The following is a 15399-nucleotide window of genomic DNA, read 5'->3' as shown; positions in this document are numbered from 1 at the left end:
TAGTTTTGAAAACTATAATGTTTTATTCAACCTGTTAATTTAAAACAGAGCATGAATATATGAGTCTATGTAAGAACCAGCAAGCTTAATAAATTTTCAACCAAACAATATGTGAAAATAAATTTTTCAGGAGAAACCTTACATTTTATTGTGTGTACATATAGTTATCTCAAAGCAAAAAAAAAAAAAAAAAAAAAAGCGAGACAAATAAATGTTACATTAATTTCTAGGAGTGTGTCAGATCACAATAATGTCTGCAATAAATAAATAAATAATCAAATAAATAAAGAAAGTAAGAAAGAAATCTGTTTTCAATTTGTCCTGTTATTTACTGTATTTACTTTTAATCGTTTATTTGCAGTTTATATGCATTGTCTAATTATTATATTCCTTTTAGATTAATTTTCTTGTGATATTTTTTGCTACACTTATTATTTTATACAAGTTTATGTTTTCAAACAGACAAACATTTCTAGATTTTTGATTCTTTTCTTTTGTTTCTACTGGATTTAAGGAATGTTTTAATTTATACTAAATAAACATTAAGACTTTGATTTTGTTGCAGTAGTCTATTTTTTTAATTAATTTCCAAACATCGCCAAAAAAAACGTTATCGCCAAAATACCCTAAAATGTTGTGGTATTCTTTTAAGGGCATATTATCCACTTCTATTCGTTTCTTAAGTCTAGTCTAGGAAGGTTTAGTCTCTCCAAGTTATAAATTCGTATATCGGCAGATATATGCAAATGTAATATCGAAAGTGTATCAGCATTGGCCCAGAATTACCATGGCGGATAGCTTTTATTTCTGTTTATAAATAAGGGCTTATCTACAGTTACAGTAGATACAGAATCACTAGAACTGTAATCTGTATATATGCAGCATATATTACATTACATTTGGCAGACGCTTTTGTCCAAAGCGACTTTCAATATATGCAGGTGAAACAGGGAACAGGCTAGTGCATCCCAAATTATATTATCAGCATTAACATTTTATATAACATAGTCATTAGGGCCTTTAGAAAAATGTGTTTTGAGGAGGGGGGGTAGTGCACTATAGGACTCTGTGGGCGTGGCTTAAGCTTTTGTTCTTGTTATTTTTTCTCCTTACACTACTTTTACTTTTATACTTTAAGTATTTTTGAAACCAGTACTTTTACTCTTTTACTTAAAGAATAAAAAGCTTGAGTTGATTCTTCAACTTTTACAGAAGTATTTTAAACCTGAGTATCTATACTTCTGAAAATCTGAAATGCACAAAGAATCATTTCTTTGTGCATTTTTTTTATCACCTTTCAAACTTTTATTGTAGTTTGGATCAAACCGAAAAGTCCAAAGATCCAGACAAAGCAAGGTAAATGTTAAAGCACTCTAAGCTAAACTGAGAGGAGAGGGTGGAGAATGTAAATTTAATTGCACAGCTGTGTGTAGGCTATTTATTAATGAGAAAATACTGTAATTATGTGCAAAAACCTCATTTCTGTAGAGAAGACAAGCTGAATTTACAGCTAAATTAAGGCGTTTATTTCTCACACTTTCCTCCTGTGAGTTTCCCGCATGTTTCCTGAGTTTTGTCTGTTGTTCTCCAGCAGGACTGAGTGTTTACCTGGGTGTGTGTGCGGGGTCCTCCGCTGTGATGCCGCAGTGCTGTAGGATCTGCTTGTGGACGGAAACGGCGATGCTCTTCAGATCCTGCTTGAACTTTTCCGCTGTAGAAGATCAGAGAGCAGAGTCAGATCAAACACACCACGGTTACACAACCCTTCACTCTACACTGTACACATAAAGAGTCCTCTAATGCAGCATTCCTCAGCCCCGGCTCCTCTCACAGATCTGCAGAGTTTACTTCTGTAGTTTTCTATTCAGAATATGGAACAGATATTCAGATTTTATTCAGAAGAGCTTTTCATTTTTTCAGCAGTGTGATTGCGATCGATATGGAATGGTTACAGTATGTTAAACATGTTACATCATTTAAGAAGATTAGTGTACCAGTAACTGTGGCAGCCATATAGGCCTAAAGCCATGACACACCCATCACCATGTTTCACAGATGAGGTGCTATTGTTTTGGATCGCTGACAGTCCACATTACATTTTTACCATTTTTAGTCTCATTATAGTTTATTTGATTTTCATTGGTTCAATCAACCACTTCTAAGTAAAACACACCACTTTATTAATTTCATTGTAATTGTTTAATATACTTTATACTCCCTAATACTACCCTATACCCCACTCTCTCCTTATACTCTCTATATTACCTTAAAATACCCTTACAATACCCTAATACTCTACATTACAATTTCCCTATACTATCTTATACTCTCTTTTTTCTACTCTAAAATACCTTATACTCCCCTATACCCCCCTTATACTCTCCTATACTACCATTCAATACCTTATAACCCCCTATACTCCCCTATACTCCCTCATACTCTCCCATACTACCCTTCAATACCTTATACTCCCCTATACTCCCTTAAACTCTCCCATACTACCCTTCAACACCTTAAACTCCCCTATACTCCCTCATACTACCCTTCAATACCTTATACTCCCCTATACTCCCTTAAACTCTCCCATACTACCCTTCAACACTTTAAACTCCCCTATACTCCCTCATACTACCCTTCAATACCTTATACTCCCCTATACCCCCCTTATACTCTCCTATACTACCATTCAATACCTTATAACCCCCTATACTCCCCTATACTCCCTCATACTCTCCCATACTACCCTTCAACACCTTAAACTCCCTTATACTCCCTCATACTCTCCCATACTACCCTTCAACACCTTATACTCCCCTATACTCCCTCATACTCTCCCATACTGCCCTTCAATACCTTATACTCCCTTAAACTCTCCCATACTACCCTTCAATACCTTATACTCCCCTTTACTCCCTCATACTCTCCCATACTACCCTTCAGTACCTTATACTCCCCTATACTCCCTCATACTCTCCCATACTACCCTTCAATACCTTATACTCCCCTATACTCCCTTAAACTCTCCCATACTACCCTTCAATACCTTATAACCCCCTATACTCCCTCATACTCTCCCATACTACCCTTCAATACCTTATACTCCCCTATACTCCCTTAAACTCTCCCATACTACCCTTCAATACCTTATAACCCCCTATACTCCCTCATACTCTCCCATACTACCCTTCAATACCTTATAACCCCCTATACTCCCTCATACTCTCCTATACTACCCTTCAATACCTTATAACCCCCTATATTCCCTCATACTCTCCCATACTACACTTCAATACCTTATACTCCCCTATACTATCCCCTATAACACCTTATAAACTCTATACTATCTTACAATACCTTATAATCCCCTATACTCCCTTAAACTCTCCCATACTACCCTTCAATGCCTTATAACCCCCTATACTCCCTCATACTCTCCCATACTACCCTTCAATACCTTATAACCCCCTATACTCCCTCATACTCTCCTATACTACCCTTCAATACCTTATAACCCCCTATACTCCCTCATACTCTCCCATACTACACTTCAATACCTTATACTCCCCTATACTCTCCCATACTGCCCCTCAATACCTTATACTCCCCTATACTCTCCCATACTGCCCCTCAATACCTTATACTCCCCTTTACTATCCTTCAACACCTTATAAACTCTATACTACCTTACAATACCTTATAATCCTCTATAATCTCTATTCTAGCCTATACTTCCCCATAATATCCTACTCTACCCTACAATATTCTAAATACAAAGCTGTAACACATTTAAAAACCCTACACTTCCCATATTACCTTTAACATCTTTCACACCATATACTTTCTTACCCTATAATACCATAACAATGAAACTACAGACTTCAAATGTGTCTTAAAAGCAAGGCTAGGTTTGCCTGCACTATTGAGGCAATGAGGACAAACACCTGTAAAACCAACTGTCCTAAACATTATGGTGCCCTGAAATAAGAGATGTAAACTGCTGTAATTTTACCATGGTGAAATGAAATCTATACTTTAGCTGAGTGCAGACATTATAAGGAGTGTGTAGGCCATCAACAAATACTCACTTTTTCTTACAACAGTCAGAATGTGTGTGATCGCCGCCAGGCCTACGATGCTGTCGATGGCCTCAGATTCCACTGACGACCCCGTCTCAGACAGGAAACACCTACAGCAGAGTTCAGATTAAATTCACATTCAGATTATGAATGTATAAATATCTGTGTAAATTGTGAGGAATTATCTTGTGGCTTAACACAAGTCGGTGCGTTCATGGTAAAGTGGTGTGAATAATGGGATTCAAAAACAGCTGCCCTATCCAGACGGGATTAGTTTCTCAGGGGGACCCCTGTGAAACATACTTCAAACGTCTACTCAGTGATAAAACTCCTGCATCCGGACTGAAATTTAAAAAACAGGAGGACCAGTGAGTTTTTTTAGGCGTCCTCGGTCCATGGAAACACGTGGCCCAAGGGAAATTACGGTGTGGACAAATAGCCATTTTATTTAACGTGAGGAGATGAAACTCGGATGTGGATCCGAATGGGACTAAAACTACCGGAGGACCATGGAGTTCAGCGAAAAACAGTAGATAATTCAGGCTGTCTGAGAAATTGAAAACCTCTGGAATATAATCAAGAGAAAAATGGATGATCACAAGCCATCAAACCAAGCTGAGAAAACTGTGATTAAAACCAGGGTTATTCCACCAAATATGGATTTCTGAATTCTTAAAACTTTATGAATATGAACTTGTTTTTTCTTTGCATTATTCAAGGTCTGAAAGCTCTGAATCTTTTTTGTTATTTTAGCCATTTCTCATTTTCTGCAAATAAATACTCTAAATTAACAAATATTTTTATTTGGAGAGAAATGTTGTCTGTAGTTTATAGAATAAAACAACAATGTTCATTTTACTCAAATATAAACCTATAAATAGCAAAATCTGAGAAACTGATTCAAAAAGTGTACATGGTTGTTCCAGATGAGAATAAAATCACAGAGGACCCCCCATAAAAGAGAAAATTACCCCACGCATCCCAGAGAAACTAATCCCATTGGTATAGGGCTTTAGCTAAAAAAAAACTACATTTTGTGTAAAAGGTAAAATGGGTACAGTACACTTTTTGCAGAGCTGTGGCTTTAAAAGTAGTGAAGAGGTTGTTACCTGGTAACGGCTGGAGATTTGAGAATGGCTGTAATGAGGGTGCAGGAGAGAGGAGGCAGGTCTGCCACTGTCTCTGGGGTCATCACCTCTTCAGGATGAGACATCTGCATGAGTCAAGGAAAATAAGAGCTTTTTAAACAGATATTTTCTTATTTTATTCTTATACAGTTAAGAAACCACATGGGACAAACAATATATAAACAGGCATTGTGTATTAGTTTATAGTTTATATAGTTTATTGGTGGAAACTGTACTATAGTTGAAAGGAGGCTCTAGTTTAGACCCTGTTGGATCCTCTATCCTGGACGGTTGGGTATAGAGTACGGCTGCATGATGCAATGTTTTGATTATTGACACAGGAAGTAGATACACAGCGCTGTCTCTGTGTCTGTGTGAGTGACAGGCTGCTGCTGCCTAAGAAGTGCGTGCACCTCAGTCCAGCAGTTCTGCAGCACAGATATTTCCAGTTACAGCTGAATTCACGCTTTTAATCCCATAAAAACAAACGCTTTTATTCACCTTTTAAAAAGCCATTTAAATGCCTGATTAAAGTGCCGATTACTGTTGTTTTGCTATTTCCCTCGGATTCTGAGAGCTCGGAGTTGACTCAGCTCTTGATCGGTTCAGGCGCGACTGCTATATAAACCGTTGAAAAAAAGCAATGTACATTTTTTCCAATATCGTGCAGGTGCAGGTATGGAGGTTCAACAGGTTCTGTATGGATCCTGCAGCACATTTACCCACAGATGTTGCTACAGCTGGACCTGTATATCCTGCTCTTGCAGTTGGGGCAGAGTGTTGCTCCAAAGCAAAGGCAGGATTGAAGCTCTCACCACAAGAACTCTATACTCTGACCGTCATTAAATCTCAAACTGAACTTGAATTTATTGCCCAAGATGACAGGTTTCTTGGTTACAACGTCACTGCAAATTAAGGAAATGTATGGCCTAGAGATGGAAGGCAATTAAATCAAACTGAGCCTGTTAACTGTGCAAAATGTCTTTGACTGTGTTGTAGAGGCATGTCTAGCAGTTAACAATCTCTCACCAAGAGGTGCACTACCCTTGAGTAGCCTTTGGAGATGATGGAAAAGCGTTTTTTTGCTCTTTTGTGGCAAGATACACTAAACTAATAATCAGAGCACACCTTTAATAATTCATGTATCTGTCTGAGGCGTAACTGCATGGTGGAGTTTAGCAGGATTTAGTGGAGCATTCTTCTTCTTCTCATTATTATTATTACTATTAAACTACTAAACATGTTTAAATCCAGACTGAAAACCTACATGTTTGATCAGGCCTTGAGCTTAGCTTAAAACAATGCAGCTCCGCCCACTTTTACTCTTTAACGGAACTTTTATATCATGTTTTATTCATGCTTTATTCTTATTTTATTTTTATTTCCAATTCTTTGTTGTTCTTTTACATGTTTTTAATTTTACTTCTCTTTGTTTTAATCATGTTTAAATCAATTATGCTTTATTCTTATTTTAGTTTTTATTTCAATTTTTACTGTTATTTTCTTACATATTTTTTTTTATTTGACTTCTCTGTGTATTTTCTAATTTGTAAAGCACTTTGAATTGACCGTTGTGTATGAAAGGTGCTATATAAATAAACTTGCCTTGCCTATTATTTAAATAAGCCAAAAGTTAACTTCACATGTGGAGTAAAAAAAACTTCTTAACTTTCTACAGAAGTAAAGAAAAAAAGATTCTGGAGCCTGTCTATTGGTTCATGTCCATAGAGATAGTTAATACAGATATTTAACAGCTTTATCATGCATGGTACCATATATATGTTTTTCATATAACATTATATATGCCCGATTTAGACACCTGACTGTGCGAGACAGAATGAAATAATAAATAAATAAAACCCAGATACAAAGGCCGATATTCAGACCTCCCCGTCTCATTCTCAACCATCACTGAGCATCATTACCCTCACAAAGCCTGCTTTTATAATGCTGCAGCTATTTGGGCATCATTTGCACATTATACCAACCTTAAAGCACATAATCAGGCATAATTAAGGCTATTATAGCCTGAAGCAGAATAAAGAATATGGATTATAGGTCCTCTTTTATTCCAGTTTTCTGCGTCTGGGTGAGCTTTTCTCTTCTTTTTAGAGATGCTTTACCCACACTGCCTTCTCACAGAAGTTCAGAGTGACACGCCACGGCTTCTTCCTGAAGAATGATCTTATTTCCCAGAAGAAAATGGGGGATAACAGCATTTGGAGAAGCAGTGGAGGAGACAGAAGCAGCCCTGCTCTGTTACAGTGATGAATCTTTACCTCACTCAGTTTAGACGTGCCTTTAAATGTCAGGATAAAAGTGGAGATTGGGGATGTTCATTCAAACAGGCTTTGATTTTGTGTGTTCATTTAAAGGCCTTATTTTTTATGTTTACGATATTTATTAAATTTTAAATAATTACCAATTTTCCTGTCTTTTCTCCTTATAAAAGATGTAGGGCACATCAAAAGTAATGGCTGACTAGCATGTTTTTCACTGAGTCAGGGTTCATACAGTTTTTAACCATGGCTTTTTCATGACTTTTTGACCATGACCATACGATTTTAAAAACAGACAAGCAGACATGGACAGTAAAACCAAAAATCAACTTATCAACAACATTCCAAATTGATTACAGTAGGTCTAAAATTAATTTGTTAGAGAGCTCCATTGTTTAGGGCTAAATATCTGAACTAACTCTGAGCTGATGTATTTGTTAGCCGAAAATAGCTTTTCTCAGTCAATAAATGGAAACACAAAGGTTTGTAGAGCAAATTTCCATGACTTTTTTCCAGGCCTGAAAATTGTTGTTTTGAAATTCCATGACTTTTTCAGGTTTTAATGACGAACCCTGCTGAGTGTTTCGGTAAGCAATATTGGCTAGCGGTTCGTACCACGTAGCTTGTTGTAACAAAGTGAAGGCACAGACTACAGGCCTATAATACTCACCTCTGAATAGCGCAGTTAGTGGGTAATACTAATGCTGCTCCAGCAGTGCTAGCCAGTGTTAGGGGCAGGCTACAGGTTGATAAATGCTCACCTCTGAACGGAGAAAAGAAAGAGCTAGCGTTTGAACTGTTAGCAGGTAATGCTAATGCTGCTCCAGTCTTGAGCCTCAGTGCTAAAGAACTAATTTGAAACTCCTGTATAACTCTGTACTTCAGCAGAGTGGTTTACTGCTCCTTAATACCTGACTGGTAGAATTCATACATATGGAGCACCGGATTATAAAGCGCCCTGACGATTTTTGGAAAAAATTAAAGGATTTTAAGAGCTACTTATATTGTAAAAAAACACGGTTATCGGTTAACTGTAAAAATAATGAACAGACTAGTCGACTAACAAGATTATTATTTGCAGCCCTAATCAGTGTAATGGCAAACAGTGGCTATCGGACTCCATTACAGGTTAGGAACATTAATGCGCTTTCACTGACCGTTTTTTGGGTTGTTTTTGGTTAAGGATTAAAAGTAGTTTTAATCTGCAGATTTCACCAACCTTCTGCAGCGTCCGGCTGATGTCGATGATGACGGCGGCACACAGAGATGAGAAGATTCCAGACACGACCTCCGAGCTTTCAGATGCCAGCTGGGTCACCAGCAGAAACTCATGCAGAGCATCCTGTGACAAGCAGCACAGCTACACACACACACACACACACACACACACACACAGAATATTAATGCCTGCAGTACTACTATAGGATAAGAGTCAACTGATGATGAAGGATTTGGAATATAACCTCTGCTCATGGAGATTAGTGTTATTTATTATTAGTATTGTTGGTATCTGCAGGTACTAGAAAATTAATACCACTCAGATACAAATTTAAAGACCAGTTTTTACAATAATAAAATGTACACAGATGATTATGAAAGACTTCAGCCAGTAATATTCAGTAGTAATCAATCATGTTCACTATATGGTTTGTATAGGGCCCTATGAAAATATGAAGTGCTGTCATGTAGTTAAAACATTAATACAATTCATTTAATGCTCTGTAATTAATTAATTCCATTTAATCCCATTCGTCACGGTATTTTAAATTGTTTTTTAACTGTTTTTCACCAAATTTACACTTTCCCAAGCCTGCAGTACTATCAAGCCTAGTTAAAAGCAAGCAGCTAGCTACTTATTGCACCCCAAATAAATCTATAATAAAAACTATAATAATTAGTGTCTGTGTCATTTTTAATGCCTTTGGGAGACGAATGAAAGACTTTAAGACAAATTAAGTCCTGATTATTAGATATTATTTTTAAGGATATGCAGACACCCTGATTTTTTTTTTTATAGTTCTGATCATATCAGCAACTGGACTGATGGTAAATTAGAGTTTAATTATGGTAAATCAGGTGAGTATCTACTGGAAGAACTGGTTGTGGGCAGAGAATCCAGGAGAAATCTGCAGATAAATTTTTTTGTAGTTTACCTCCTGTCCCTCTTCTTTGTCCTTCCTGAGTCGGTGAGCCATGACCTCCAGAACTTTCTGGAAAATGTTGGTAATGATTCTGAGAGTGATGCTCTGCTGCTCCTCCTGATCTTCTGTAGTTTGTGAGAAGCTGCCCTGAGCCACCTCCGCCAGCACAGACAACAGCAGAGGAGTGCACCAGTATCCCTTCTCTACAACCAACACACAGACACAAGTTTTATAAATGATTAATTATTCATATTAGGAATCATGATGTGTCCCATGTGGGTCATATGACTGATTTTTTGTATGTAGGACTGCTACATTGTGCATCAGTAAACTGGTTGCTGATGGCCGCCACTTTGCCAGTAAAGAATGAGGCAAGTGTTTCAGCCGTAAGGCATGTAGCCGGAGGAGGAGGAGGAGGGTTCAGTAGTGATTTAAATGTAGCAAATAGTTTCCGGGAGTCTGTGAGAGAGCAGAATTTATTGTGATAAAATTCAGCTTTAGCAGTAGTGAGGTTGGCTGAAAAAGAAGCCAGGAGCAGTTGGTAATTTTTTAGGTCTGCTTGTTTTTTGTTTTTTTGCCATTTTCTTTCGGCAGCTCGGAGTTTGGAGCGTAGTTCCCTGAGTGTGTCATTTTTAAGCCATGGCTGCGGTTTGTTTGAGCTAATGGCTCGAGATGTAAGAGGAAAACCATCTTTTTAACACAACTTCTCTATAAGTATCGACTCTCTCTCTCTCTCACCGACAAAGGTTGCTAGGAACCTGGGTGTTCTGGTTGATGACCAGCTCTCCTTCACGCACCATGTGGCCTCAGTTGCTCGGTCCTGCCGCTTTGCGCTCTATAACATTCGAAAAATTAGACCGTTCTTGACGCAACAGGCCACCCAACTCCTGGTGCAAGCGGTCGTCATCTCACGCCTCGACTACTGCAATGCCCTGCTAACTGGCCTCCCGGCCTGTGTAGTAAAACCACTCCAGATGATCCAGAACGCTGCAGCACGTCTGGTCTTCAACCAGCCAAAACGGGCACATGTCACCCCGCTGCTCATTGAGCTCCATTGGCTACCAGTTGATGCTCGCATCAAATTCAAAGCTCTTACAATCGCCTACAAGGTGATGACAGAACAGGCTCCTTCCTACCTGCACTCGCTCCTGAAGGCTTACGCTACCTCCCGGCCGCTGCGCTCCTCCAATGAACGTCGCCTCGCTTTGCCAAACATTCACACAAAGCAATCCAGACTGTTCTCATACAGAGTTCCCCAATGGTGGAACAAACTACCTTCCACTACCAGATCAGGAGAATCTCTCACTATCTTTAAGAAACTCCTGAAGACAGAGCTCTTCAAAGAGCACTTACTCTTTTAACACCTCTAACACACTAACTACTTCTAACCTCATTTCCTTCTTCCCCTCCTTCACTCCTCTATCCTATTATTCCCCTTTGACCTCCTTTTATCCCTATCCAAAGATGTTTTACCTTTAAACTTATTTTACATTGTACTTGACTATTGTAAGTCGCTTTGGACAAAAGCGTCTGCCAAATGTAATGTAATGTAATGTACAGAATAATCCAAAAAGCGATGCAATATTTATACTTTTATCCTCATCTTTATTATTTAGAGCAATAATAAAATTGTGTTTTTTTTTTTCTTTCTTTTTTAAGTTCCCAGTTCATTTTTTGCTCCTTGGCTCCTCTTACAGTCGGCAAGTTGCACTTTGAGCCACTTGTAAAGGACACGCTTTTCTGGGCAAGCTGAGACCTCAAAAAGAAGCATCTGAAGTGAAGAATGGACTGTGGTGGGAGAGTAATAATACAGAATTTTACTGTATTATGACTCAAGTTCGCAGTGTTGCACAGTTCTGGTGAAATACTACGTGGTGTTGCTTTAAAATACAATAATGTTCAATATATATGTTCAGAAGTATCAGGGCACCTGCTTATTTATTGTTTCTTCTGATTATCAAGGCTATTAAACGTCTCCTTGTTTTTTTTTTGTTCTTTCTTGTTCTTTGTGAAATACTCCAGGTCTCTATATAGAGTTTTATATGCACGTTCTTTTAGTTTAGCTGAAAGAAACATCATCAATGCCGCGATAACGGCAATAACACTTCTCTTCCGTGGGGCTGCTTGAGTCTGGCGCTAAGCGAAGTTTAAGGGTTAACTTTACCTAGCCTTCAGTGCTACATCTTCATAACTAAGGCTGAAAAACATTGACTGCGGGGGAAGGTAGCAGGTAGGCGTTCTCTGCTGCAGTGCTGCTAGCCAATCAGATGTGATATATTATCATGATGTATGAATATGTATGAGCAAGAGCCAAAACCTGTCTTTCTTCAGAGACCAGTAATTCAGTGATCTAAAGCAGGGTTATACAGAAACACCGGAGCACTTTTCTTGTTTTACTTAAAAACGGCTTACATGGCATTCATTCATACTAGAGACCACAACTAGACATTTTCTGCTTTTGTTGGAGTAACTGTCTCTACCGTCCAGAGAAAACTTTCAACTAGACTGTGGAGCACTGCTGTGAGGGTTTGATTGCACTTAGCAACAAGAGGAACGTGAGGTCTTCCCCAACTAAACAATAAGTCAACAATACAATTAGACTAAATCACTGTCGACCAATCACTGCAGCCCTAGTTTTTATGCTTTTCAGTCAAATAACAGGTGAAATCTGTATATTTAGAAATACTGTGGGTGTGTGTGTGTGTTTTGTTTCCCTGCATTTTGGGAGATCTTACCAGACAGCAGAATATGGGAGCCGAACTGCAGGACATTATCGTTGAAATCGGCGTCTCCCAGGGCAACCTGCACCGCATCCCTGCACACAGTCAGACAGCTCTGTCCCACAGAGACAGAGAGAGAGAGAAACGATTAAAACGATGTTAACCATCTCCACATACACCATCTGTTGCACAGCGGAGGATAAAGACTAAAACAGCTCTCCATTTAAGTTCTTTACGTAATGAATTACACTTAAAAGTTAAATTTCATATTTCATTATATTTCTCCATTTACTGAATCCCAAGGAAGCAGCTTGCCATCAGCTGCCGGAGCCCTAAGAGAGCACAATTGGCCTTGCTCTCTCTGGGTGGTTACAGTACAGTAGATGGCTCTCTTTCCCCTCATCACTCTTAGGGTGATGTGGATCAGCACAAGACTGCGTCTGTGAGCTGATGTATCAGAACCAAGTCGCTGCGCTTTCCTCCGAGCGTTAGCGCAATTTTGGGACCTCTGCATATATTTTTCCTATGTAAATTTGGGCTACAATTTAAAAAGAGTTATTGGATACTTCAACATTAACATCCCAGCTTGTTGATAATTTGATCACATCATCAGAAACAGCATTGTTCTGTATAAACTATTCTGTCTTTTCAACAAAATCGCTTTAAAAAAATAGCTACAAAATGTTCTTTGCTCTTTAAGAATAGGATGACTCAAATTTCAGGATCTCGAGGACATCACCAATCTATTCTGTAATCCAATCAGCTATTGTTCAAATTTCGTTATGTAAATGTGTTTATCTGTACATGTGCTATAGGTCATTAGCACAACAATAGGGATTAACACTGAAGGATATGGCAAAATTCAGGGAAAAGCACTAGTATAGTTTAAAATGTAAATGTAAAACTGTGTTTGAAGTTCAGAATGAAAGGAAACCATCAATAAACCTGCACTGCAGAGACTGTCTCCAGCATCCCTCTCTCTTTATGGTTTAATGGCTTTATTTTAGAAAACAAGTCTTTAGGAGATTTTTCACATTATCTAACACAGGAAGACAACAGCGCCGCAGCCGAGCCGCCCACCAGTCTAACACGCAGACAGAGGGATGTGGGTGTTGCTATTAAAAAAACACAGCAGGGAGAAACAAGAGAAAGATCAGCTCGGTTTCTTCCTGTAGGAAGAAACACTGTGAAAACTAACGAGTTGAGACGAGGTGAGTGGGCAGTTACAGCCCGGATTAAGAAGTGCATGACTGAACTCATCTGCAAGAGCCAACAGTTAAATCATAACTAATCATCTAACAATTTGATAAGAACTCTGTATAAACATGGCAGCTGAGCTCAGAAACCATCGCTCACCTCAACAATCTGCTTGCTGAGGTTCAGCTGCTGCTCAGAGACCTCCTCCCCAGGGGAGACCAGGAAGGGCAGCACCCTCTTCTCCACCCACTTCATAGAGAACTCCAACGAGCCCAGGAACTCCCGCCCCTCAGGATACTGAGACACAGAGAGAAACAGAACACAGTGACACACTGGATAGAAGGAAGGATGGACAGACTGATGGATGGATAGACAGACAGACGACAGATGGATATATAGTCACAGACAGACAAATAGTTATACATATTGACGGATAGAAACAGTTGAATGGACAAATGATTATATATATATATATACACATATACATACAGTTGATTAACAGAGACAGATAAGACAAAGACAAACAGATGGACGGAGAGACAGACAGAAAAAAAAGGACATTTAAAGTATAGATAGATAGCTAGACCGACAGACAGACAGCATGATAGACAGAGACAGATGGATGTATATATATATATATATATATATATATATATATATATAGTCACAGACAGACAAATAGATAAATAGATAAATTGACAAAAAGTCACATAGATGGATGCACAGGTTGATGAACAGAGACAGATGAGGAATGGATAGATGAAAATTTAGATGGTCAGACAGAAGATTAGACAGGCAGATGGACAGACAGACAAACACACACAGACGGACAGACAGAAAGACAAACGGGCAAACAGAAGGACAGATAGACATTTAGAGTATAGATAGACAGAGACACACAAATAGATGAATAAATAAATGGACAGAAAGATACATAGATGGATAACCAGAGACAGATAAGTGATGGATAGATGGAAATATAGATGAACAGAGAGATGGACAGACAGACAGATAGTGGATGGATAGATGGACAAAGACAGATTGAATGACTAATAGACAGTCAGTTAGAGTATAGAAAGATAGATGGACATACAGATAGTTTGATAGACAGAGACACAGACAGATGGATAGATAGAAAAACAAGTGATGACAAATAAGCTGACAGTTAGATAGATAGAAAGAGACAGATGGATAGTTGGACATACAGAGGGACAGACGAATAGACAGACTGACAGATGGTTGGACATACAGAAAGAACATCATTTATACTGAGGGAAATTGAGGCTGGACACTGCTGAACAGTGCAACACTAATGGTTAAAAACCTCAATTGATAAAACAATAGTGAGGATTGTTACCCTTTATTACAGAGCAGTTACAGATATGTATGTACGAGTGATCATGGTGATAATGGTGGTGGCCACAAGAGGGCGTCTCATGCTTAGATTAGTGCTGTAACTGGGGGGTTTGGGCACATATTCTGCCCAAATGTGACGAGAATGGGAGTTGGTCAGTGGTGCTCTGATTATTTTATTACAATTACAGTATGTAATTAGTATCTTACTCACACGTGAGGATGCTTTTAGCACACTAGTTTGTTCACACTATTTTTTTTTATCTTATTTGAGCAGTAAGGATTGTAATTTGATGTAAATAAAATATTACTAACTGTGAACATTAATAAGATGTGTGTTATACTCACTCTGTGCTGTAGGTGGATGGTGAGGCGGCTGTGTAAGCTGAAAGCTCTGAGTGCGGTCTCAGTTACCGCCGCACTGACCACACACTCACTCAGGGAAGAGTACAGCACGGCCTGGAGACACAAACACAAACAAAGACACATTAAAGTGTGTAAAAAAT

At 38.6% G+C, this 15399-nt stretch overlaps 1 protein-coding gene across 1 annotated transcript in view; it reads right to left on the bottom strand.

Moving 5' to 3' along the window:
- The window catches only part of ncapg2 (non-SMC condensin II complex, subunit G2), a 47607-nt gene that overhangs the window by 1571 nt on the left and 30637 nt on the right, over window positions 1–15399 (bottom strand). Inside the window, exons 19-26 of the mRNA XM_049481942.1 lie at window positions 15242–15352; window positions 13700–13837; window positions 12359–12458; window positions 9636–9826; window positions 8702–8842; window positions 5186–5289; window positions 4086–4186; window positions 1609–1711 (exon numbers count right to left, since the gene is read on the bottom strand). Of these exons, the coding sequence (XP_049337899.1) occupies window positions 1609–1711; window positions 4086–4186; window positions 5186–5289; window positions 8702–8842; window positions 9636–9826; window positions 12359–12458; window positions 13700–13837; window positions 15242–15352 (989 nt within the window). The remainder of the gene's footprint in view (window positions 1–1608; window positions 1712–4085; window positions 4187–5185; window positions 5290–8701; window positions 8843–9635; window positions 9827–12358; window positions 12459–13699; window positions 13838–15241; window positions 15353–15399) is intronic.

This window comes from Astyanax mexicanus, chromosome 8 (assembly GCF_023375975.1).
Source record: "Astyanax mexicanus isolate ESR-SI-001 chromosome 8, AstMex3_surface, whole genome shotgun sequence".
In the NCBI taxonomy this organism is placed as follows: Eukaryota; Metazoa; Chordata; class Actinopteri; order Characiformes; family Acestrorhamphidae; genus Astyanax; species Astyanax mexicanus.
This window is presented reverse-complemented; position numbering and strand designations above follow the sequence as displayed.